At 36.8% G+C, this 27170-nt stretch overlaps 1 protein-coding gene across 1 annotated transcript in view; it reads left to right on the top strand.

The window, feature by feature from the left end:
* Nucleotides 1-26958, top strand: part of LOC121407726 — a 67090-nt gene extending 40132 nt beyond the window's left edge. The window contains exons 13-34 of the mRNA XM_041598921.1: nucleotides 1483-1617; nucleotides 2079-2282; nucleotides 2936-3133; nucleotides 3851-4011; nucleotides 4799-5093; nucleotides 5536-5715; nucleotides 6714-6908; nucleotides 10841-11038; nucleotides 11695-11798; nucleotides 14273-14432; nucleotides 15105-15262; nucleotides 15755-16034; nucleotides 16603-16867; nucleotides 17355-17529; nucleotides 17914-18124; nucleotides 18510-18709; nucleotides 19088-19247; nucleotides 19702-19995; nucleotides 20606-20855; nucleotides 21627-21823; nucleotides 24260-24412; nucleotides 24761-26958. Coding sequence (XP_041454855.1) covers nucleotides 1483-1617; nucleotides 2079-2282; nucleotides 2936-3133; nucleotides 3851-4011; nucleotides 4799-5093; nucleotides 5536-5715; nucleotides 6714-6908; nucleotides 10841-11038; nucleotides 11695-11798; nucleotides 14273-14432; nucleotides 15105-15262; nucleotides 15755-16034; nucleotides 16603-16867; nucleotides 17355-17529; nucleotides 17914-18124; nucleotides 18510-18709; nucleotides 19088-19247; nucleotides 19702-19995; nucleotides 20606-20855; nucleotides 21627-21823; nucleotides 24260-24412; nucleotides 24761-24798 — 4211 coding nt within the window. The 3' untranslated portion in view covers nucleotides 24799-26958. The remainder of the gene's footprint in view (nucleotides 1-1482; nucleotides 1618-2078; nucleotides 2283-2935; nucleotides 3134-3850; nucleotides 4012-4798; nucleotides 5094-5535; nucleotides 5716-6713; nucleotides 6909-10840; nucleotides 11039-11694; nucleotides 11799-14272; nucleotides 14433-15104; nucleotides 15263-15754; nucleotides 16035-16602; nucleotides 16868-17354; nucleotides 17530-17913; nucleotides 18125-18509; nucleotides 18710-19087; nucleotides 19248-19701; nucleotides 19996-20605; nucleotides 20856-21626; nucleotides 21824-24259; nucleotides 24413-24760) is intronic.
* Nucleotides 26959-27170: the final 212 nt, after the last annotated feature.

The raw sequence follows: 27170 nt of genomic DNA on the forward strand, positions 1-27170 counted from the left end.
GATTTAAGGATGAAAATTCTACTGACAATTGAATGCAACTTCTTTTTATTAAAGGGGAATGAAACCTTTGGAACAAATAGGCTTGTGTAGAAACAGAAAAATCAAAGAATAAGAATAAAAAAAAGTTTGAGAAAAATCGGACAAATAATGACAAAGTTATGAGCATTTGAATATTGCAATCACTAATGCTATGGAGATCCTCCCATTGGCAATGCGACAAAGATGTGTGATGTCACTGATGAACAACTTTCCCTTTGGTGGACTATAAAATACCCTTAAAATGTCTCTTTTTGCTTTTTCTTATGATGATGCAAACTCTTTATCCATGATGTATTCTTAAAAAATATGTATTACATGCCCTCATGTAGAAAGAACACATGATCTATGGATAGATGTGATAAAAGAGGCAATTCAAGTGAAATATATACTAAAGTAATGGGGAGAGTTGTTCATCAGTGACTTCACACATCTTTGTCGCATTGCCAATTTGCTATCTCTAGAGCAAAAGTGATCGCAATATTTAAATGCTCATAACTTTCTCAGTATTTGTCTGATTTTTCTCAAACTTTTGTTGATCTGTTTTTTTATTTTTCTGTTTTCACACAAGCTATCTTGTTCCAATGGTTTCATTCTCCTTTAACTCTGTTTTTTCAGAACCTTGTCATTGTCAATGCAGGCTATTATGCTATTAGAATAAAGCAAAATATGTTACAAACTTTTATCATTTTAAATATAGCGCTACTGTACCTGTTCTCTATTAAAAAACGCACATTTGAGTTTTTTAAAAATATCATATTTTAGAGCTAATGAAAGCAACGCATTCGGTACCTCTCTGTGTTGCTTCAGTAGCAATATGTTAGTTTATTATTTATTACGCACTTCAAAACACATTCGTATGAAGTGCAAATCCATATTAATACATAAAATGATAGATCATTTACATACAAATGCAATTTTAGTAGCAGTCTGTCCAGTGCATCAGTTTATGGCCAGTGAAGAGGGGAGCAAACTTGAATCACAGTAAACTTAGATCCGTAAAAAATAATGGGTTTGCAACCAAAAGCTAAATGCCAATGACTAATCAAGATCATAGTTGCAGGCACATTTTGTTGAAAACATTAATCAGGAACCAATCAAAATGGGTCTCTCATGCAGTATTGAAATTCTTTTTAAACCTTACTGGGCTTGATGTTCCCTCCACCTAACCAACTTGTGCCATGTGCATACTGGTGGGTGTTTCATGGAAGATGTCAGCACTGACTGAATTGTCAGTGCTGACAATTTCAGTGAAATCCTTGGTTTTGAGAGGCTGAAAGGCACTGGCCTCTGACTGTTACTATGGTAACTGTCGGAGAAAGACAACTTGTCAGTGCTGACAACTTTCATGAAACGGTCTCCTGGTCAAAATACAGCATGAGAAAAATATATAGGTATATTGAATGATTTTTATTGGTTGATTTGTTTTTTCTCTTGACCCTTCAGGTCCCATGACATTCAATGGTGCAGTGACCATGGGTGCTGGTCTAACGGTCACTGATGGGAATACAGTGGACGGAGTGGACATTGAAGACCTTGATGCTAACATACTACGCAAGACTGTAGAGCAGGATGTATCTGGTACACTTTAGTCATTTAGTCATTATGTATGAAGGAGGGATGGGGGTGGCTTTGGGAAGGGTAGTCTCAAAGATCAAATGTAGGTTTCTTATGTAGGGGCCTCATCACCCACCTTTTTGTTTCAAATTATATCTTATATTACTCTCAAGAGCAATTACAGTGGCTAATTTTGCAGCGTATTCATATGTGTAGGAGATTTTCAACAAAATTACATGGTGGCAAACTGTCCTTTGACCAAGTATGTGATTTTTCCACCTAGAACAGAAAAAACAAATTGTTGCAGTTATTGGCATTCTTTGGAGAAAAGAAAAATGTTTTTCATAACAAATCAGAAATTTCCTTGTCTTTTTCATATGCTTCTAGAATTCTGAAGCAAACTTGCTATTCAAGCTCGGATCATTTGTACAAGGGGCAATATATTCCATTTGAAATTCCCTCTGTTTTCATCCTAATGCTTACAGCGACATATACCTTCACCTCCCCACTGACTGTAGAGGGCGACGTCACTGTTGATGGATTAGTAGATAAGTTGAACTTTCCGTTTGATGTCGTTCTGATTGATGATCCTAACCTGGTTCACATGGCAGGACCTCTGCAGTTTACAAGTGATCTCTATTTGGAGTCTCTTACCCTACGAGATCATATCAATAACATCAATGCTCTTGGTAAGTAGCTGTCCATCAAGGGACCATTCCATCAAACATATAGTCAGTGATTTTTCCCTGTTCTAATTGGCATAGAGCAAATTAATAAGTGAAAATCACTGCTAAAACTACCTATGAAACATTGCCAAGATACACATGGATAACGCTGATTGCATCACCACCCTATCACTGTACTGAAGCTGATCATAGGTAAAGCATGTGGATCGTACGGTCTTTATAATAATTTGTATATTCATTTATTCATCTGGGGGTTTTTCAGTAAGATGACCCCAACAGTAAGTCAAACATTGCTAGCTTTCAATTCCATTTCAATGTAAAATACACATTGTACAAATGCATTGAAAACAATACAAATTCAGCCAAACTGCGTTTAGTTGCCAACATTTTCACATAAACCACGAGAGACTGTGGTGTATTTAAGCTGTGTCGAAATGACTGTATGTGAGTTATCTTGGTTGGTGATTTTCTGTCTTCTTGGATTTCAATATTTAAAATCTAAATTCCATTATCTCACAGTGTTTTGTTTGTAAATCTATGACAGAACTTAGCTAGAACCTATGATGGCATGGTAACTTAAAGAATTTCTCTTGACATTATCATTCACTGCTACTAATTGAGTTATGCTTTGAATGACTTTTATTGATTTCACCCAGATCCATACAACAACCTTGACCTGCTACTCACAGCTCCTAAGAACACCAAGAAAGTTCAGCAAATGACGGGAAGTATTGAGTTTGGTGGCAACATCTACCTCAATGATACCACCCTCATAAAGGACAGGGTTGATGGTGTCAACCTGAAGACGACGGTTCCAGATACTGTCTTGAACTATGGAGACCAGACAATTACAGGTCAGTTGCAGCTTTATTTGTTAGGGATGAGGGTTGTTTTCTTATATTAAAAAGACATTTGCTGATAATAATAATAATAAATGATGATGATGTATTCTGAAAGCTCATTTTTATGAATTTACAAGATTGGTGTGACAAAATGCACTCGATTCATAAAGTGCCTGTTGTCACTTCATGTAATCCTCCTATGGAAAGTCTCTCAAAATCATTTTCCAATCAAATAGAAAGAATTACATGAGCATCATAATGACATTTGAATCCATTAGAAAATCTTCTGCATGGTATTTCAGAAAGTAAAATAGCATTCCATAATGTAAACTAACAATCTTGTTCAATCTGGACTCGGTCCCTACTTTGCTTATAAGAATAACATCCATTTTCTTGAATTACATTGTTCATTACCATCATTGATTAACTTTGCTCTCTTTTATGCATTCTTTTTATTACTTCAGCATTTTGAAGAGCATTAACTATATTTTATTCATTTTAGGTGATAAATTGCAATTAGGGACCTTAAACATATTTTTTCTTGAAGTCTCCTTGCCTTTCTTTTTCACTTTCGTTTATTAGATAAATTCGTTCCAATACTTAATCATATGTCTTCATCTATAATTTGTATATGTTTGTATTTGTTCCAAATTATGTACCATGTTCAGTTGTAATATATCTATGTTAAATAAGAAGAAGACATATTTCATTGATTGATCTTTTTAACAGGATCAAAAACCTTTGCAAAGAACGTGGACATCGAAGGGACGCTAACAGTGACTGACGACATCGATTCAGTAGATATCAATGATCTAGATGATAATGCCATCAAACTCAGTAGTGGCAACCTGGGTTCAACTGGAAATCTGGATTTCAGTGGAGATATTGAGGTATTGTGTGGTTATATGGATTGTGATGATCGGGGGAGGGGGGGGGTGTCAGAACAGGAAAATTGAAATAATAATTTGAGAGGGGAAGGATGGAGGAATCTGGATTTTAGTGGGATGTTGAGATATAATGGTAATAATTGTGATGGTGGCAAGTGACAAGTGGGGGAGGGGTCAGAAAGGAAAAATTGGGAAGTTCGTTTGAGAGTGAAAGGATGGAGAAATTCTGATTTTTGTGGAGATATTGAAGTACGGTATGGTAATGAGGGTTTTTTTTGGGGGGGATCAGAAGGAAAAATATTGAAAAGCATATTTGAGAGAACGATGGTTAAAGGAGGTCTTGCTGGAAGAAAAGCAAATAATAGGAAAAGAGATATAAGATAAAGTTTGAGGTGAGGAGATCCCTCCCACTTATTACTTCATGGTTTTCTTTACCATTTCTTGGTCTGATAATCACAACCTGTGGACTGATTCCGCATCGTCCAGTTTTGCCATTATGTTTGTGAGGCAAAATGTACTTTCACAATTTTAGCTGCTTTTTAAAGAAATTCTATATAGAAGCTGAAGAAGATGCAGGGCAACTACGCTGGTATTGCATGATTTTTATACAATCCCTATGAACTTTGGAATTACCCTGTTCAAGTGATGTCTCAATGCTCATAGAAAATATGATCACATGTGATGTTTATAATTGTGTTACCATAATAAAGATCCATGGCATGGCGTCTTTGGTCAAATGTGGATTCAGCATTTCTTCAAATAACTCATCATTTCATCATGCTCTCTTCAGTTCCAGGATACAATCACCACCAACACCTTGTACACCTTCGGAGAAACCCTCGTTCTCTCTGATCTCGTCACTCAAGGAACCGAGGAGACGATCGGTGGCGCCAAGTCCTTCTCTGCAGTGACATCCAGTGACAATATCCAGGTAACGTCCAACATCAATGATGTCCCCATTGATAGACTCTACAGCGATGCAGTCAAGCTGGATGATTCAACAGCGGTGTCTGTCTCGGGGTCATGGGATTTCAGCAATGATGTCGTAATTGGATCGACCTTAAGTGTAACCGGTGATATTGATGGTAGGTTATATACTAGAAGGAAGTTGGCTTGGTTATTGAATATCCCAGGTTTTTAGACAAGTCAAGTCAATTGAAAGCATTGTAATTCCCTGGTTATGGGGGAATCTTATGACAGGCTTTAAGTGGTTGCTTACTTTGTGCTTTTAGAAGAAATGCCAAACTTAACATGATTTTTAAAAAACAAATTTTCTTTGATTTATGAAAAAAAAATCCCCTGACCCTTTTTATGTCAAGATTTATTTGTGTTTTAAACATGGAATTCAGGATTTCACACTAGATATCTCGACGAACACTTATCAGTTTGTGTAAAAGATAACAGGACTATTATTGTTCAATAGTATCTGAATTTGAGTTGGAATCCCTCACTCTTTGTTTAGCACAACTACAAACAGTATATGATATTGTAATGTGAATACCTGGTATTCTCTCTCTCAATATTTAGGTATTGACTTGGATGATGCTGTAACAGTCACTGGTGATCAAACAATCACCAGCGATACCTCGTTCACCCAGACTGTGACAGCGTCAACAAGTTTTTCTGTCGATGGTAACTTGGTGCTCTCTGGGGACTTAAATGATGAAGACGTATCGTCAGTAGCAAGTGACACTCTGAAATGTTCAGGTATGTCTGTGGGCTGAATTTGCCACCCAGCCCTGTGACTGAAAGATTTGCAATTGATTGATGGGATTGATTGTTTCAGTAATCGACTTTTTAATCAATTGCTATAATTTGTGTTATGGGGCTGATCTGGCGTTGCCCAATATTTGTTAGGCCTATCATCCTACATGGTCTAATCTCATATCAACTAGTTCTATGGGTAATCATAATTTGGTTACAGTGCCACCGAGCTCAATTACTTTTTTTTTTCCTTGGTCCAACAATGCTGTGCCTTTATGAGTAGATGAACCTTGAATAAGCCAGACAGAGATAAAATGGAGCAACATATTAGATGAATTGACAAGTTTACTTTGACATCATTAGATAAAGTGACCATTGGCCCAAGTTTACATTAGACCAATTGGTAAGTAGACCAAACGGTAAGAGACCAAATTGATATCAGACTAAATTGAGAGGCTGGGAGTTGATAATTTTCTGGCTGATTAGAAAACTTATAATCGGTGAGAATCAGTTACAGTTGCCTCGGGTTCCATCTTGATAAAAAAAAAATTCTGATATTATTGATTCAGAGAAAAGAATTACAAATCAATTTTTACAAAAAAAATAAAAAAGCTGTAACTGATGTAATAATTATAATTAACATCAATTATATAGCGCTTATCACAAAGAATGTCTCTAAGCGCTTAAGGAAAATAAATAGGAAGACAAGAAATTTCAGTTAAAATTAAATTATACATGTTGACAGTTGAAAGTAGACAGCTGAAGTAGCTTATGCTAAGGACGATCTATTGAACAAAAAGGTGAGTTTTTAACATAGGTTTGAATTTGTCAGTTGAGTCTGCTTGTAAAGATCTATCCATCATTATTGCTATGATTCTGATACTTATGATATTTAGAATACATTTTTGAAGTCTGAGAAAAAGAAAGATACTTTTTTGCAATCGTACATACATAAATCCAATGGTCTAATATTTAATTAAATTTAATAATGAACTTTTCAGGTGTACAGGAAGTAGCAGGAAGTAAAACCTTTGCGACTCTGACCATTGAAGACAACCTTGTAGTCACTGGTACCGTTGGAACGGTGGATGTCTCTGATATGTACGATGATGCAGTCTTCATCACAGGAGATCAAGATATTGATGGTGTCAAGACATTCTCTGCAGCTCCATCTTTCACTGATGTTGACTTCAATGGTAGGTTTATTACCCATCTTTGTGTTATTTTAGAAAATTAATGATTTTTTGTGGACATTGTTTTGATGATGACATACAGGAAATATTGTTTATGTGCGTGAGGCATTTTGTATCCAACTCATATTTGTATGTGAATAGACCTCAAGTTTAATACCCTTTGATCATCAAATCATAATTACCCAATTTACTTCAATAATTGCTATGTTTTATGACTTGCCCTCGAATGTTGCACACAGATTTTCCCAGTGAACTAATTAATGACCTTGCACTTCCATTAGTATTAATCCCAAGCAAGCACGCATGTTAAATGTCCTCTTTTTTTCTTCGCCCTTGGAGCCTTAGGACGTCTCTTGATAGTGCTCCAAGAAAGCCAAGTGCTTTACTTACACTTGCAAATTGCGTTTGAATTTCGGTCAAATGTTTATTTGCTTTAAATTCAGACTTTATTCTACTGCAGTTCAATTTAGTTCTGGTTTTTGCTTTGTTATCCAAGAGCACGGCTTTAGCCTGTTTTTAAGTATCATTTTCTCTGTTGACCGGACCTCATGTACCATGTACACGCTGCCAGTGCTCCATGGACGTCTTCCGTTTGAAGACCATCAGTAGCTCCCCCGAGACGCCCCCGAGCTGCTACACAGCCTTGGGCACCTACCTCAGTTGTGATCAACTCATGTTCCAGACCTCTGAGTGTACATGGCACCAGTAGTAGGGGCAGCTGCCCTGCTTCTAAGGCACCAGCCAAGGCCAAACGTGCCTTTTGACGGGTTTGCCCAAACGCTAGGCCCAGTCAGCGGTCCGCTCTGTCACTTCCTCCCCATGTGGGAGGCTTTGACGGACGATGCTTTTATTCGATCCGTCTTGCCCCTTCCCTGCCCTCCACCAGCAACACATTGCAACAGAAGTAGCATTTTTTGTTGGAAAAAAAGTCGGTAGAAATCATGACGGATCATGCACATCTGTGTCTGTCCCAGATCTTCATAATCAGCAAGCGTTCGGGCAAGATGAGTTATTCTCTACATGAAGAGAATCAATTCGTTTATCTCGCAAGAATGGTTCAGGATGGAGACGTTAGCGTCCATCCTACTGTCATTGGAACCAGCTGATCTGGCGGTTTCCTTGGATTCGAAAGACGCATACTTTCATATACCAGTACATCCAAGGTCTCGCAACCTTTTAGGGTTATGATTCCGCGCTTCAACATACCAATATAGCGCTTTACCATTGGGCTGCAGCCCGCACCCCAGGCATTCACCTAAGTGTTCTCCGATCTAGACACGCACTTACGAAGTTGCGGCTCTTTGTTTACCTTGATGACTGGCTCTTAGTTGCTCATTCCGAGGCTATATTTCACTCCCGTCTATCTCTACTTCTTTGTGTAACATAGGAGCTAGGGTTCGTAAAGCCACATATCTTGGCACAGTTATAGATATTGCCAACCCAGATCACTAGGCTCAGTCCAAGTGGATTCGGGCCAATACTACCCTTGCTCATTCTCTCTGCTCCTCATGGAGAGTGAGGACTCGAACGTGGCTATGTCTGCTTGGTTATATGGCCAGTCTAGTTGACATTCTATCCGACTGCCACCTGTTTCATGAGGCCTTTTCAGCGGCTCCTATTATGTCACTGCAGGCCTGGCAGTGAGCTTTCTTCTGACTTGGATCACACTTTCAGTGGCAATCAAAGCCAATCTAGCCCAGTGGACCCGCGAGTCCTTTCTGGTGCAAGGCACACCGCCCCCTTCCGCATCGGTAAACAGGGATGCTTCCCTCTTGGGTGAGAGCGGCCTTTGTTCAGGCAAAGTGGTGGTGGGGGACTGGTCGCACCTTCCCATCCGTCCACATATCAATGTGTTTGAGATGCGAGCAGTTTTCAACTGCCTCCGTCACACTGACAGGGCGATCAGGAGCTCTGGCTTTGGTGTTGAGCCTACTCGATCATATCTATTGTGCCTACCTCCTGGGCAAAGAAAATCTGATTGCAGATTTTCTATCCTAGGGTCGTTGCCTGCCCAGCAAATGGTTCCTCCATTGCAATGTCTTTCGGTCCCTCCGGTCGGCATGGGCTACGTTAGAAGTGGACCTATTCATGACTTCCAAGCTTCCGAAACTCTGTGCATGGGTGAGAGAACCAGAGACATTCACCCTGGACGCATTCTCAATTCACCGGAGGAGCATGAGTGGCGATGCCTTTTCCCCTCTAGCTCTGATGCCACGAGTCCTCCAAAAGATCAAGGAGGACAAAGCTACCCAAGCTACTATCCCTCCATACCGGGGAACCTGTTCCCCTTGCTCGGAGGGTAGACATTATATCGCAGCCTCTCTCGGGCATTCTTTATCAGAGTCCGGCGTGTCTTCACTTAACCTCATGGCTGCTATCGGGCAGGATGCTAGATCCTTAGGCCTCTCAAATTGTGTGGCACAATTTTTTGCCGAAAGTCACAGGGAATTGACACAGTGACTTTATAATTCAGTCGAACTGTGAAGACCCCATTAAGCTGAGTCGCAGACTTCCACATTTTCTTATATGACAGTGGCAGATCTTGTGTCAAATATTAGAGGCTATCGTTCAGCTATCGATGTGATTCATTCCATGTTTTCCTATGGCTTGTGTTTTGAACTCTAGCCTTCTTACGAGACTTTTGAAGTCTTTCTTTATCAAGCCTCCTAGTAGGAAACTTGCACCTGCTTGGAGTCTCCCTAAGGTCCTTAATGCCTTATCCAAACCGCCGTTTAAACCTATAGCTACCGCATCGCTCCATAAACTCGCGATCAAGACAGCTTTCTTGATTGCAATCGCCTAGGGCCAGAGGCAAAGCTCACTGCATGCGCTATGTATTTTCCCTGGCCATATTAGGTGGGAAAAGCACGGGGTCCGTTAAATACCGACTCGTGTCCTTTATTGCGAAGAACTAGACCATGACATCTGGCAGGGTCAAGGTTTTCTTAAGTCCACTGTCTATTTTCTCCTCTGTCTCAGAAGACAATGTTTTGTGCCATGTCCGGGCATTGAAGTGGTAATTAGACAAAACCAAAGAGGTCCGTTATTCAGATCAACTTTTTGTTATTTCACGCAAACCTTCTCGGCAGCTTCCCGCGACACTATTTCTCCCTGGAATGTTGAAGCGATTCAAGCAGTGGGCCCAGATGTGGTACTTTCTGATGCGAGGCCGAAAGCTCATGATACAACAAGTATTGGCACGTCTTGGGCCTCTTTTCATGGTGTCCCACTTGACAACATTTTGGAGGCAGCTTTTTGGCATTCCTCCAACTCTTTCACATTTTTCTATTTGAAAGACACTTCTTCAGGCGAGGAGCATTTTGCTTCATCTGCTCTGAACGCCGTGGCCTCCACATCAACATCTCCCTCAAACTTTTACTTCCTTGTTGACATGCCTCCTGCATTATCCGTGCTAATCTAGCAGAAGTAGATGGATACATCACAATTATTTAAGTAAATTATGAAAATACCTGATTTTCTTATTTACGATATAATCGGATGTATCCATCTGCTATCCCTCCCTCCTCCCCCTAACCTTGCGTGGCAACATGTCACAGCTCTCAGTGCTCAAAAGAGGACATATAGCATGCGTGCTTGCTTGGGATTGATACTAACAAAAACGCAACGTCATTATTTCACCGGGAGATGGCGCTATTGTGCAAGAATCTGTGTACAGTATTCAGGGCAAGTCATGAAACACGAACTAGCAAACGTAGATGGATACATCCGATTGTATAGTAAATAAGAAAATCAGGTATTTTCATAACTGGTTATATACAGTATTTATTATTATTGATCCATATTGTTGAGAATGGGACCACCGATCCCTGTAGGATGCCAAGTACATATATTTTGTCTTTACTTGATGAGGGTTGGTAGAAAAACTCTCTCACAAACACCATCACTAATGTATATTCTCATCGAAAATCAAACAGATAATGTGGATGGTATCAGTGTTCCTGGCTTCTTTAACACGGTCTTGACCCAAGACACAACCCAGGAAGTTATAGGCCAGGTTCAAACTGTTGATGTTAAGATAGAGGATGATGTCTCAGTGACTAGTACCGTCAACACATTGGTCCTTGAGGATATGTGGGCAGACTCAGCAAAGACTACAGATTCTTCGTACACAGGTTAGGAGGTTAAAGGCTTAGTTATAAAGCCATTGATTACTGAATTCACCATTCATTCAGACTTTTTATATGGGCTGTCTGGTTTCAGTAGGGAACAGGTTAATATTTTTTAGTGGGGATGGGTTTTCAAACATGATAGAATATCAGCTTCCTTGGATATAAGTAATGAGGTTAAAGCATCCTTGGATACAGGTCAGGAGGTTAAACCTTTGGTTAACTTATTGATTACTGAATTCTGTTATTCAGACTTTGTATAGGGACTGTATGGTTTCAGTAGTGAATTGCCTAATTTGTGAAAGAAACTGATTATGCTGGCAAAGGTGTCAGAATTCTCAGCTTCTTTATACCTATATATTTGGTTTCAGGGTTTTCTTGATATGTTAATGAATGAAATTGGTTGTGTGGACTAACACTGGAAAGATGTTACTTTTTTCTTGACACAAAGTTGATGTTTGGTGTTTGTTTAAAGCGTGTGGTCGGAGGATGAAAGTTACCTGAGATGTGAGAGAAGTGGAAGGGGGGGGATAAAGAGATAGGGAGAGAGAGTAATATCAATGGACAATGAAAACAAAGAATAGATATATAATTGCGTTCAAACATCCTTTTGCTAAAATTGAATGTCTTCATAATTAGCATTCTTTCTGTTTGTCTTCCAGTGCCTATCACATTATCTGATGTGGATTCTGAGAATGATGTGACTGTTACGGGATCAGTAGATGGGATTGTCATCCGAAGAGATGTAGCCATATCAAGTGTAGCAGTAAGGAACAACCTATAGCATTAACATATATACCCCTCTTCTATCACCTGTCTCTGATGTTACTTGATCACCATTATCCGTCCACCTTTGCACACTTAGTGAATGAAAAGAATATTACCAATTCAACAATACTTGTATGTGTATAGCCATATCGAAAACTTGCATACAGTGTACCGGACATGTAAAAAACATAGCAGACGACGTTTGCAGACCTCGCGATCATCGTATGACTAGTGGTGCAGAATGTTCCATTGCGGCTTTATGGGGGAAATAGCATTACAGAGGGATAAAATGTCTTCACAAATAATGTTTCAGCGTTGATTCGCAATATCTTGTGTCAATTTCATAAATAATCCTTGTTTGAACATATAAAACATCATTTAAAGTTAAATGAATAAGCAAAACTTAAATTTCAGACTTACCAATGCAGTGATAAGCTAGGATGCACCCCTCATATACATAATGGACCCGTCACAATATTATTCAGAGACATATCCAACTTTCAGAGAATAAAATTGATTTTTGTTGGCAAAAATAATGGTATCTGATATATTTATATCCATAGTTCGGACTGACAAGGTATATATATTTATATATTCCTAATAAAATATTCAGCACTGCAATTGAAAGAGCTAGAAAACCGCTGTGACTCGAACAACACACCGACGTACACAAAAGCTCTGTCCAGCCCCATGTGTTGAATGCACGCCGAGTGTAGGTTTGCTCTTCGGACATCAGTATCACAAAGAAAATCTCCTCTGATTTGATGATAAAAGTGCACTATTTCCTTATTAACCAATCTCCATGATTCTTTCATGAGTATTTGCCTTACAATGTGCCCTTTATTATAAACTGGGCGGAAATTCTTGATATCATCACCCAGCGATGTGACGACGGATATAATCCACCCGGGTACTATAAAAATGTCCCCCAAACCCATTATCCCAATACATATTCCTGACTATGGATGGTTTTGAGTGATTTTAATGTAATAAAGTGCCATATTTCCTACCAATTGAATGTAAAAAATTATGGTCATCTGATAGAAGAAGTTGTTAACATTCATTTCAGGGAGGCGGAAATTTTATCTGAATCAACGCTTGTCCTTGATACACATTAGTTTGTGAAAAAGGGGTATGATGCCAGGGAATTCTGCGTGTTATAAGGGTGCGCGCGTGCAGCGAGGACCTTCTGTCCGCTAGTTTTCCATATGAACATTTGTGTTGTACGTAATAACATGTCAACAATATTGTGCATGTTTCCTCATTGCAAATTCACTGCTGAGTGTTTTCTGTAGAGGTAGAGCAAGGATGATTTTATCTGTATAGTTAAAGATAAATTCCAGTATTGGTAACGATCTCAAAATGACTTTTTACATAATCTAATATAATGACCACCCAAGTGTCTGTTTGTATGAATAAAAAATATGTGCCAAAGGATTCTGGAAGAAATTGTGTAATTGCTGAGAAATAAGCAAAATAAGCACGGATTCGGTCACTTCCGTCGGGTCTTTATTCAAGCAATAATAATACCCTGTCCCACGTGTGCCTATCTGTGTTGGTGATCTTCAGTGTGAACATTTTTCAGCGTAGATTTCAAGATTTCACAAAGTTCAGTTTATGTAACTTTACCAGATCTAGATCCTCAATGATATACTGACAATGAAGCCTGGTTTTACAGACTTTCTCATGAAATCAATGTTTACTGCAACTACTGGCATTTCTCTTTAAAATCTCATCCCCTTTGGGTACCTGTTTGTAGATTTTTTTCTTCAAAAGCTGAAATGCATCCGATCCAGAAAGACATAAAGACAGTTACAAATAATCTCTCGCAAGTTAATATAATCCTGGATCCCGTCTTTCCAATTGATCCGATCAACCTCAACTATATGGACATCCACCAATGTCATAATTTATTCTACGTGAAATTTGCACAATTTCCTTTGTAAGCAAAGAAAATCACTTTGAATTTTCATGAAAACGGTGAATGTATGAATATACATATCTACAAAATATTTTGAACATACACACATTTTAGATGGGGACGTTGCTGGCTTTCCATAGTTGTGGTTGATCGCATCAATCGTAACTCTTTGTAAGATGGGGCCCAGGACCCTTTTGCATAAAAAATACTATTATGGTAACTTTGCCATGCAGTGGTAACTTTCATTAAATCCTTGATTTTGATTGGCTATTGATCAGCGTTACCATGGTAATAGTAACTTTTATGCAACAGGGCCCTGGACAACAAACGAGCTTATATAGCAAACCATGTAAGCTGTGGAAAATATATTTGGCAAACGTGTGATTTCTCATTAGAGTTCTTTCTTGATCTAAGGAAGTGAAAGCGAGTAATACTTTCTGCAATGTACATGTATTTCCTATTACATGTACTGAAGGCTTTCTGTATGAAATTAACAATGTCATTATGCATTACTTTTAGTTGCCTCTTGTCTTAAATTTTGTGTATTTTAGGATCAGGTGTTTACAGGCTCTAAGAGCTTTGAAGCTGATGTATCTTTTGGAGCAAACATTGATGTTGTAGTGGTCAATACTATCGATATCTTGTCGTTATGGAATAATGTTGTAAAGAATGTTGGCAATCAGGATATCACAGAGGGGAAAACATTTACAAGTAAGTATCTTCCTGCTTGTATCTTGACCAAGAAATTGTAATTATACCATCTGAAATTTTGTATTTAAAAGCACAACACAAAGGTCTCCAGTGATAAGTGTGGATTTTCTTCGCCTCTGATGTAAATCTATGTAATTAAGATTTCATAAATGTGAACCTTCTAGCTAGGTATAATCAGTGGTTTTAGGCAATATTTATGTAACTACACATGTGTGTGTGTATGAAGACATTTTGTTCAGCGAGGGTTACCCCATGAAAGGCGCTGAAGTTTAACCAGGGTTAAACCAAACAAGAGAACTTCATCTTAAACAAAAATTGGCTATAATCCTTACAGTATCTGTGAGTTACATGTATTACAAACACTAACATTTAGTTCATTTATATATTTGTTTCCACTAAAAACCGAGAATATTGCATTCATTCATGTAAAATTTCAATAACATAAGGTTAAAAATTTGCAAGAGTATGCTCATGAGCAAAGAATTATAAACATCAGATATATGGGAATGAGGTGTTCTGTTTAAAAGCAAGGCTTGATAAGCACAGATCAGCTTTGTAATAACTATGTCATAACCCTAACACTTTGTCTTAATGAAAGTTACATGAGTAACTGTGGTGGTTCCACAGATAAAGAATAATCACTGTGTATTTATTGTATTTCTTTCTTTGTAGATGGAATAACCATCAATGGGAACCTTGCAGTAACAGGTACGGTGGATGGTGTGGATGTATCTGACCTCAAAGCTCGTGCTGTAGTGACTTCGGACGTTGCGAATGCTGTTCAGACCATTACCGCAGCCGTCACTCTCTCCGATGTTACTGCTGAAATGGTTAGTTGATGTGATTTATCATCTAATTATCCCATGCTACAAAACTATAATTTCTTAAAATTTTAAAAGTAATTATTTAGAAATTCATGCAAATGGATGAACTTGATGCCAGACTGTAAAGTAAAATAGATGCTAGCAAAAGCCTTGCAAAAGAATTTTGGAAAGGAGCGGCCTTTCCAATATCTAAAGGAATGATTTATTTAATGTGTCCTTTGACTTTAATTAAATAACATGTTCTAGTTCAGCAATAGTTTGTTTGATACTAGGGATGTAATTTTTATTTTTTATATAGTTGTGCACTCATTTCCTAATGTTTGTTTTTTCCTGGTAGAAGGGTGGAGTAATATTCCAAAACTCCTTAAGCATTTCACATGGGAGTTGTGTTCTCTACTGTGACTATCGAATATTGCAGTCTTTTGTTTCATCATGTTGCTAGCTTTGACCTCATTAAGGGCACAACTAATGTGAAATATCATTTTCTTCCCTTTTCAGAATGTCAACTACGATGGAACCGTCCAAACTGTTAATATCCAGGACTTGGACACTTACTACTTCAGCCGTTCGGCCTCCTCGCAAACCATCACTGGTAGCAAACGCTACACAGGTGATGTTACCATAGCAACCGGTGCTTCTATAAGTGTGACTGCCCTTGACCTTGACGGGACTTTGAATACACACGACATGGACCAGCTGTTTACAGAAGTCTGGATGGATGATGGCGTTGATACTGTGTACGGTGTCAAGACGTTTCAGCAGTGTATTACTATCAAAGGTGTGTTCAATTGTTTTATCATTTTCATTTCTTGATTTATTCCATTCCATGAAGATGCATGAAGCATATATGGAAAACTACAGAAAATGCAAAAAATAAAGAAAATAAAAGATACAAGATAAGATGAAAAAACCCAAGATTGTACAAAAGGTAGACATACATGCATAATATTGAACATTGCCTATATGTTATAAGAAATGTAACTGTGTTATCAACAGTTATCATATTGAGAAAAGATTTGTAAGTAGGAGTGAAAAGAAATTTCAAATTTTTAACTAGTTTTTATTTCTTTGCATGGAGCCAATTTACATGGACCCTTTCAATGTAACAGAAACTCCCTTCATTTGTACAAATTATTTTATGTTGAATTGTCTTTACATTGGATCCAAGTGACTTAGTTGAACTTAGACTTCTTAGTTGTGTGCAATTTGTAACTCATCATATTGGGTCAGGTCACCATATTCATAGCTAAGATGCACATCGATTTTCTGATACCATCTTGTTACAAGCCAACACTATATGAGTGATATTCTTGGATGACATTAAGAAATCCCTATATTGCTCTCAGGTGACCTGCTTGTTGATGTCGTCATCGATGGCGTCGATGTATCTGGCAATGTCATGGTAACCAATGAAAACCAGCTCGTAACTGGATTCAAAATATTCAGCTCTGATGTCGAAATCGATGGGCAGAATCTCAACTTTGAGAATGTCATAACCATTGATGGTGTGGACGTTTCTGATTGGGGAGCGAATGCAGTCTTGAAGGACTCCGGCTATACCATTACTGTAGATCTATCATTTGAATCAATCCACTTTGATGGTGATCTTGTGTAAGTTGGTTTGTATTCTTGTTGTGGTTATAACTTTTGTTGGAAAGAACTAGCTATGGTATGGAAGGATTTTGATCTTAAATGGCAAATTTATTGATAATGATAATGATTGCATGTAAGGACATGTTTTTTTTTTTTTTTTTTTGCTGCACTCAGACTGGGTTAACTCAAGAACGTGGAGTTCAGTCCAGTCATTATTTACATGATACATTAAGGCATTCTTGTTAGAGTTAAAACATAAATAATCAAGGCATTTGAATAAAATGATCAATATGCACACCGTAGCTTTCTTTGTTCAAGATTTTTGTGTTGCATAGTTCAGGGAATTGCAGAATATTTTGTGACAAGACGCAAATAAGAATCATTTGTGACATTACTGATATATCTTTTATTCTCTAAAGAAAATCAATGTTTTTAACTTTCATTCCTCAAATTTTCCTTACTTCTCCTTATCTTTCCTTTATTCTTTTCCTCATCTAACATACAGTGTGGATGGGCAATGCAGCGGGCTTGATTTTTCCCCAACAAACTTCATGACCAAATCCAGAGATCAGGTAGTCACTGCTGTCAAAACGTTTCAATATGGTGTCATGTTTTCAGGGAACATGGATGTTACTGGAACGGTTCAAGGGGCTGATGTAGAGGTCATTAAAACTACTTCAGTAAGTACAATGAGCTAGCAAATTTTAACAACTGTTCTTGCTTTGATTACAAATGATTTATCAAGTGATATCTTGTCCAAAGCCCATATCTCTTATATAAAAAAAAAAATAAGCCACTTTCCATGCCAGTTGAGATGCTATTCCTTTTGATACAGGAGTCACAAAGGAACTGAGAAATAACTTTTTTGAGGGTAAAATCATGAGCTCCCCCATTTAAGTTCAAAATATTGAAATAATCTCAATATTTGGTACAGGAAAGAATGTGGCATTTGATAAATATCAAAAAAATTCTCTGTTATTAGAGCAGGAAGGGCAGATTAGTCCCTTGACTCTTTGGATATATAACTCGGTATAATTGAAACTCCACATCCTTTTTTTCCACAGTTATTGGTGTCGGGTGACCAAACCATCTCCGGTTCTATGACTATTCAGACCAGTCCAACGTTTACCAACATCACTACAACAGCTCTCATCGATGGAGAGGATGTGGTGGAGCTCTATCTACGTACCCATAATACACTAGATCTGGATGATTTTGAAGAGTTCCTGGATGATCAGTGTCATCTCATCGATGGCATGCATGATGCATTCCAAAGTAAGATCATTTTGAAATTTGAAGGATGAGATTATGAGGGCATGAAAGAGATTACTTCAAATTAGGAGATCAAGCACCGATGACCCTTTTCTTTTTTATATATACATGTATTGTTGAATGGGAATCTGTATAACATGTTTTGACATTCTAAAAAATCTATTAGAAGATGTTAGTAAATAAAGTACTTGATGTTTCCTTGACAAGTCACTCCGACAATGAGTGTGTCACCCCATTAAATAAAGCTGTGATGTGTATTGTGGTTGTTTTCATGCTCATGTGCAAATCATTCATACCCATGAAAGACTCCCTTATCGCAAAAATGCAAAGTTTAAAAATACTTGAGAGTAACATTCTAATACCTATTTGACTTCCTTTTACCTTATAGACCAAGCCTATATTTTGAGGTATCCAGAGCTGGTCCAAACCATAGAGACCGATGGGTATGGTAAATGGAGAGGGTATTATTTTGATGGTATCCAATGGCTGATACAGGCAATGGGTGATCCTTACCGTGACTCTCCAGGATGTCAAAACTCATTCATCTTCCAATGGAATAATGAGAACAGCACATATGACCATTTCAAGGTATTGAATCATCTAAGTCTCACAACTATCATTTTTTAAGTTGCATTTGTGTGTTTGTGGTTTTTTTTAGAGAATTGGTTTGTAAAGAATATCTTGGACTTGAACCAATAAAACAATGACTTGTTTGATTAGGGGAGGTACTACTGAAATATGCCACACACTGTCAGAAGTATGAAACTATCAAGATAATTTCACCTGTTAATGTAACATACCATGTATATGTTTTGTTGTCAATTCATGTTGGAATACAAACGACAATTCAATCAACCAAATATAATGATTTTTATACTTTCTGAATCTGAATTCCTTAGTCATCAGAATGCTGGTGTTTTCATATTTCAGTATTCAACCTGAGGTTTATAATTGTTTTCTGTACAGACCCTCAAGCTGGCGTACGTCCATGATGTTGCATTCTTTGATCATGAGGGTTGGCTATTCATGGCTGTTATAACCTCAAACGTTGTAAGAAGTTGTGAAGAGCGCTTTCTCCTCCCTGCTCAACTTGAACCAGCCAAGAATGAATCCTTTAACCTTGATGGTAAGTATTAAATGATTTGTTAGCTGAGCTCTATAACTCTTACAGATAAAAAAAAGAGAGAGCTATAAATCAGTTTGTACAGTGGTATCCTGTGTATTAGTATGTTTGAAGTCAATTTGCAAGGTATTTGTCCACAGGCTGCTCACTCCAAAATTTCCATTTTTTTTTAAGGAATAGAGTGAAACACATCTGTAATCTTTTTCCCCCTTTGCTGCTAAAATACCACCATTTTAATATTAAGATCACCATCAGAAGTATAAGGATCATACTGTATGAAGTATATATCATGATAGCAGCATAGGCTGTACTGATGGTGGCTTTATTAGCTGTAATGGTAGTAGTGAATCTTCTTTTTTCACACTACTACCCTCAAATGGAGACTTGAATCCTACAACTACAACATTTTGTAATTTTGAGTCCTGGTTTCATTACCTTTTGTTGTGTTTTCATGCAGTAATCCCAGCAGCTTTTGCAGGAATCACCAACCGTTTCATCCTGATCTATGTATGGTCCCCCGTCGTCGAACAATTCTTCATCTACCAACGTCTTGCTGGGGTTGGCTCTGTGTCTGTTGACCACTACACTGACCCAAACTCGAACCAACCCTGTTTGGCTGTAGCTAACCATCGGGCTATCATTGGCGGGGATGTGACGTCAGCAGTCCAGTCGGCAATATACTGTATGGAGTTTGTAGCATTTGGCTTCAACCACAACCATGTAATTGATACTCTTGGTGCTATTAAGGTATGTAGGTGTCATTTACAGATTTTTTCCTTTTTTAAGATCTGAACACAAAGGCCCCATTTCACCTTTGTGAATTCGGGTCAAATTAGTCAATGAATGAAATTTTCATTTTAAGTGTGGTCATGAGATTCTGTGGTGTTTCAATTCTCAAAAAGTATATTCTTTACTTGTGTAAAAACGACAGACTCTAAATAATTTTTTGGGGAATGGATAAGTTTGAAGGCTGCACAAAGTCTGTAGTAATGGTTTAAGAATTAATTTTTCATTTATAAAATCTTTGAGTAATAAGCGGTGATCTGTACTTTACATGTGACATATTTACTTCAATTCATTTCAATTTGCATTTCATTCTCAATTTAAAAAAATTCATTAAAAAAGATATGAGAAAATATTTACAAGCAAGAGTAAAAATAAAAATGAAATGGGGAACTGCATAAATAAAGCCAAGAGGCCTTGTATATTAAGCACAGTTCCCAGAACATTAATAGCATGACATGGTATAAAGAAACAATAAGATAAAAAATCTAACGTGATATATAGAAGAAAAAAAAACAAAAAACACCAAATTGTTTTTTTAATAAGATGAAATTTTTCTTTCCTTCACCCCCTTTCAGATTACCATCCATTTGTCTATGATGACATCCTCCATCTGGCCGTAGCTAACCGACTAGACACAGCAGAAAGGACTTTCATGGTTGAGTCTGCTATCTGGGGTGACTTCGTCAAGGAAGTAGTCATCACCACAACGGCTGTAGCAGATGTGGCTGTCAAGGAATTCCGTGATACCTACTACGTGGCCTTTGCTAATGAATTTGAGGGTCAGTTAGAGTTCGAAGACTACGAAGTGCCTGTATCTATTTACACGTGAGTGGCTTATTTTCTGGTCTTCCTCTTGCCATGGATTATTGGAATGTGAGGAAAAGGAAAATTATTTTGCAGATTCTATAGAGCTGTTCTCTGGGATGGAGAACAGGCTGTATGCCATGACATTCCAGATGAATGTTCTTAGAATTTTATTATGACAAAGAATTTGCTGAATGTGTTAATTGAAGGAAAAGGTGGTCAACGTGCACATGCTTTGCTTTCATTACGAGGTTTCATTATTGGTACAATCAAAGAAACAAGTAACCACCTTCAACAATTTATGCTTTCACTTTTGGCTCCTTCATATCCACATATTCATATCCCTTTTTTGTCTCAGTTATTATTCTGTAGAAACTACAAGATATAAGTAATATTATGTACATGTCATAATTTCTTAATTCTATTATGAATCAATGAAAATCAATGTTCTATTTATTAAGTTTGTAAATTCAGTTATCGATGTATGAAACTGTGATGTATGAAAATGTTGGTATGAATAAACCTTGGATCTAGTTCCTGGCAGTGTGCATGCAAAATGTTTTAAGCATTCATAGATCAGGAAGCTTGTTTTCATTGAACATTCTACAGGACATAAATTTGTGAATGAGTAAAGATTAAAAGTCACACATGATTGGCTTTATTAGTAGTTAAAATTATCACTTTTGTGAATATTATGATAAAATTGGCATTATCTTAAAAGGTGAATGGAGCTCTCAATTGTGAATATTCTGGTGCAGATCATTTCCTACTACGTTGTTCCTTGATGTGCAGCTATGTTTATGATGCTGATGGTGAATCTCAAATAGATCTCTGGCAAGAGATCCCTGCTTTCCGAGTCAAGTCCTTGGAGTTCGTAGTGATCCATGACCAGCTCTTCTTAGTTGTCATCAACCGAACCAGCTCATTGAATATCTTCCGTTATGAAGGAATGCAGAAGTTTCAAGTCATCCACACCATACCGTTGGAAGGTACAAAATGTTAGGCTTGCAAAGAATGATATTAAGTTGCATTTGTATTGAGTGTTTTAGGAGAGATTTGAAGGATTCAAGAGAGTGGACTGATGGATAGTATGTAAGGGAAGATTATTCCAAAGGTGGGAGCTCTTGACTGTGAAAGAATGTTGACCATACACTGTTAAAAAAAACCCTGATTTTACAGAAAAAAAACAAGATTTTGCAGAAAGCAATAACAGAATCATTCAGTAAATTCATAAAAAGGAATTTTCAGCAATTTAACAGAACAGGTCTGTATAAAAAGGGGAAAAGGCTGATTTATTTAAGGAAATTGAAAGATTCCATACACCAAATACCAATTTCCTGTAAGATTATGCAATCTGGTAAGATTACAGGTGTTCTCGAAACTCTTCCGCAGGAACTTCTTTTATTTTAAGGATAACTTTTCTAACAGTGTAGCAAATAAAAGTATGAGATTAAAGAGAAAAGGACAGGTATGTAGAAGAATGTAATCTGAGATGTTGAAACTTTTTGAAGTGAGAATTTGACATTTACTTTGAACGATCATAGTTCCATGGGTGTCGATCACGGGGGGATGGGGGGATATATCCCCCCCAATATTTCAAGTGGGGGGGATGGCCTGTATTATCATCCCCCCAATAATTTAGGGTAGAAAAATTATAATAATGATGAAAAAATGAAAAGTTTGATCATGATGATTATAGTATGCCATCAATCAGTTTGTTTCCCTCGCAATTTGTGTATATTGTTATTAAATAAAAACATTCTTTTTCAGGACTATCAAACAGATGGGTGGAGGTTCAAGATGAAAAAGAATAAAATGTTTATGTATCTGATATTTTTTAACACATGACATAAAAGGACCCCAACGAAAATCAACTTTTGTTGATAGGGTGTTCCATCCCACCAGTGGTGAATAAATTAATTTAAATAAATCATTAACTCAAAAGGGTGGAAAAATAAACGGGAGTAAAAGGATGGCAAGATAAATAAAGGAATGACGGTAAGCCCGATGGCGCACGAGAAGCCACACAGGTTGTAATTTGTGCTAGTCTTAATTGGTCCGAATCTGCATTTTATCATCATGCATTAAGAAGAATAAAGATATTGCCAGTCAGGTTAGATTTAAGAGAGAAGTTGTATACACAGAGGCGTCGATCCTGGGTGGGGGGGGGGGGCAGGGGGCGATCGCCCCACCAATGAAAATGTTGGGGGGCAAACATATCGTTTTGCCCCCCCCCCAATAATTCCGCATGTGCAACTAAAAAATAAAATAAGATTGTAATGCTACACTGAAATCAGCAAGCGAGATTGAGATACCAACTCGATTTTGATTTAAAATCGTGCTCAAAATGTCTGCTTTTCAGATTGGAATATAAATATTTTCAGCTTGCGCTTTGCGCTCGCATCATGTACCGAAAACCCATACTTTTCATGATTATATAGGTGAATATAATGTCCCGTTTTCAATTCTAAACCTCAAAAGAACTTTGATTTTGCAATAATCTTTTGTTGGATATATATCTTCCATTAAAGTGTCCTTTTTTCCAGATCAAAATATCAAAATTTTCAGCTCGCGCTCGCATCTATTGTTCTTCTAGATACCCATCTTAATCATTGGTACCAAAAATGCTTAGAATATCAAGCTTTCAGGTCAGAAATATAAAGAAATTTCAGCTCGCTCTCTAGTGAGATACATGTATCGACCCTCCTCATGAGTTACTACAAACAAACCTAAACAGGTACATTTTTCCTGTTTTCATGATATATTAAAAAAAAATTAGCTCGCGCTTCACGCTCGCATTGTTGGTGAAGGTGAGATATGTGTCTCTTTCTCATGAGTTATATATATATATATTTTGTGATCGAGCGCCTTTGGAACGTTGATTCATAATTTTGCCCCCCCCCCATCTGAAAAATGGATTGACGCCCCTGTGTCTACATCATGCTCAATAAACAGATCACTATGTACATGGTCCAGTCAGTTTTTGTCATTTTTTCTCGGTATGAGTTTAGAATAGGCTTACTTGTAACACAAATTGAATTTTCAAAAAAAATTATACAAGTATAGTACACTACAACAATGAAGGAATTTCCAAGAACACCATGCATATCAACCACTCCCAAACATCCTAACTTGTGATTTTAGTGGGGGTAATGTTGAAATATCCCCATCCACAAGAACATTTGTGTCAATCATCCCCCCCCCACCAAGAATACTGATCGACACCCATGCATAGTTCATTTACAGATTGTGGTATGAAATTAGATTTGATTACCATAACATCTTATAAATGCCTTACAATGCCTTTGAATATCCAAAAAATGCATCCTCACATGTTTCCTAGTAATATTTCGGTTTAACAAATTGAAAGCCCTTGGTACTCTTTATAGAGCTAAACAATGATTGAATTTCTCTCTTTCTTCTAGGAGCACTTAATGTGATTGTCTACCCATTTAAGAATGACCCAGAGATCATCCACATAGCTGCCATGGCATATGGAGAAGAACCAGCAGTATTTGCTGATGCTGAAGTCACAACGAAAAACATGAATTCATTTATTCTCCAATTATACTTTGATGGTAAGAATTTATACATTTTTTCTATGAATCCAAACAAAGTGTGAACTTGAAAATTTTAGAATTCAGGTGTCATTTTTTTTCATATAGATTTTTTTCTCATTTGATTGTAATCAAGTTAAGTAGGACAGCACTGAATAGTATTTTGTTGAAAATAATCAAGATTGACTCAAAATAAGCGAATCGCTGTCCTGCCGAGTTCCTACGGGAGTCACCAGAAACAGAATGGATTTTGTACAAGACAAACTTCATAACGAATTATTTAAGATTTGAGAAATTGAAAGACTATTGTAATATTTTTTTGTACAATAAGACTACGTTGATTGTCCAACTTATTTTGTTTGTATGCAGGTTTCAAAACAGATACAACAGGGTGCAGTTGGCCTTGATGTTAGTGTGTCGTACTCTCGATTGCTGCTATCCAGATCTCGTTGTCTGAAGTGGTTATGAATACCAACTACTACACCAAGATCTTTCAGGGCCTTGCTACCTTGAGTTTTAACTTATCCTAGACTCACAAAAAAGCATAAGAAAGTCCTAATGACATTGTATCGTGATTCATTTTTCTTTTCCTTTATTTTCCTTTTCCCTTTTTCTTTTGGACCGATTTATTTTTTTGTCAATTATGTTGGCTTGGTACAAGTCATAACAGATTATTTTCGTTGAGGTCATGCTCGATTTGGAGCAATGTCATAATTAGACAATAGCAATCTATTTTAAAGTAATTGGCTTGGAATAAACGGTACTTGTATGTGGGAGATTTTTTTTTAAAAACATCTCCATATTTTTGATGCTTTGAAACTCTTTCAAATGTTCAAGATATTCGCAAAGCGACTGTAGAATGTAAAATTCGGCAATCAAATTGTCATATCCAATAAGCTCAAAGCTTGTCTTATCAGATCAAAGTAATTGATGATGTCAGTGATTTCTCATTGACTAATTTAGTGATATATGTTGTCTTTCCTTGAGAAGTTTGGTGCCTAGCAAACTACAAGCAAACATTTTATTAACATGTATTTATATCATTCCACTCAAAGTGGACATTGATATCTATACATATCATGTGAAGGATTATTGACAATTTGATTGTCAGTTGAGTGAAATGTAATTTTGTCAAGTTAGATTTGGTGTGCTTAATGTTTTCCGATATGAAATAGAAAATAGTTTTCAATGCCAAAAATGTTTTAAAGAAAAGTTCAAAGTGGGTAGATACATGATTGTTGCAATTTTAAATAGTGCCAAATTTGAACTGTAATCAATTTAGATTTGTAGGTAATATGTTAATTTTCAATTTCTTCATTACATTCAGTTTGAATATTGAAGCATGAACTTATGACTTTCATATTTTCTTTATAAAAAAAAAACTTTCTTATAAAAAGGATCAAGTGTGAAATAAGTTGGGATCAGTTGTATTTATACTATTAAATTTAACATTATGAACACTAGAACCATTCAAAATATCTTGATCTGGTTTCAACTGATGCCATTAATATTCACTTGTACAAATGTGAAAAAATATATAGTCTACCTCAGTTTAAGTGACCCCTACAATCCAAATTAATATTGATCCCATTAATGCACAGTGTAGAATACAATCAATGTTTATATCCTAATATATTTCATAGATTTTGAAATAAGTTTCGAAAGAATAACTTGCTTAACTCCACCCCTTATAAAAGAGCTCCAACCTGGCAGTGACATAATTTGTCACTCTTGGTGTTGTCACTAACATTTTGCAATATATAATGTTACGTAACTTAATCGCGACACATGCTCGTAATGAAATTTCATGCTTTCTTACAATACCTCTACATTGCTTTTTGCTGGTGATACTACATGTCTGACATTGCATATTTTAGCTGTGGTAAAAGTTCATACCACTATCCCTTTGTTAGCTCACTTAGAATTTGCTGATGTCACAGACAGAATGAGATCTAGGGTGTTTTTGTAAGGGAGGAAGCTTAGCAAGCTAAAATATATTATTCCAAAAATTATTTTAAAATCTACAAAACAATATACATGTTTTAACTTATGAGTAGTATTTAGCACTGTATCCGTGGGAATCAACTTGAATTTGGATTGCAGTGTCCTTTGATTCTAGAAATGATTTCTAATTAAATTGTGTAAAATTTGCAATACATATTTTTTTGTAATGAATTAATTGAAAATTATATTTAGATCTAGACTATTCAGACAATGCATTATCAATTAAAACAAATATCGAACCAAAATATTTAACTTTGTTTAATAGATTCCAATGACTGTAAATCCATACATATATAGTTTTATTAAATGGAATATCATTCAAGTATTACTGCTTTGAAAATAATATTCAGTTCTTTGGATGTTTTAGATTTTAGTACTCAAATCGTTCTAGCCATGGTATTATTGATATCAACAATTGTTACTTCAGTTGGTTCTTTATTTAAATATCCAAAATAGTTATGATATGATTTGTCATTTATGATTTTTGTTAATCTTTTTGTTTATTTCAGAAACATTGCTTATGATTCAAACAGATATATACTATACATAAAATTATATTTGGTGTAACAAGTTTTGTGTGATATTGTATCATTGGAAGTGCAACATTCATGTAGACATAGGATTGAGAAAAGAGATGGAAAATACTTTTGACATAATGGATTTTGAAGGAGAAAAAAATATATATGGAAGAAGAGAAAGATGGAAGGAGGAGAGAGAAAGAAGGGAGAGGATAGGTCGAAAGAAAGAGGGAGAAATGAGAGAAGAAAATGGATGA

The sequence above is a fragment of the Lytechinus variegatus genome, chromosome 1 (assembly GCF_018143015.1).
Source record: "Lytechinus variegatus isolate NC3 chromosome 1, Lvar_3.0, whole genome shotgun sequence".
NCBI classification, from domain to species: domain Eukaryota; kingdom Metazoa; phylum Echinodermata; class Echinoidea; order Temnopleuroida; family Toxopneustidae; genus Lytechinus; species Lytechinus variegatus.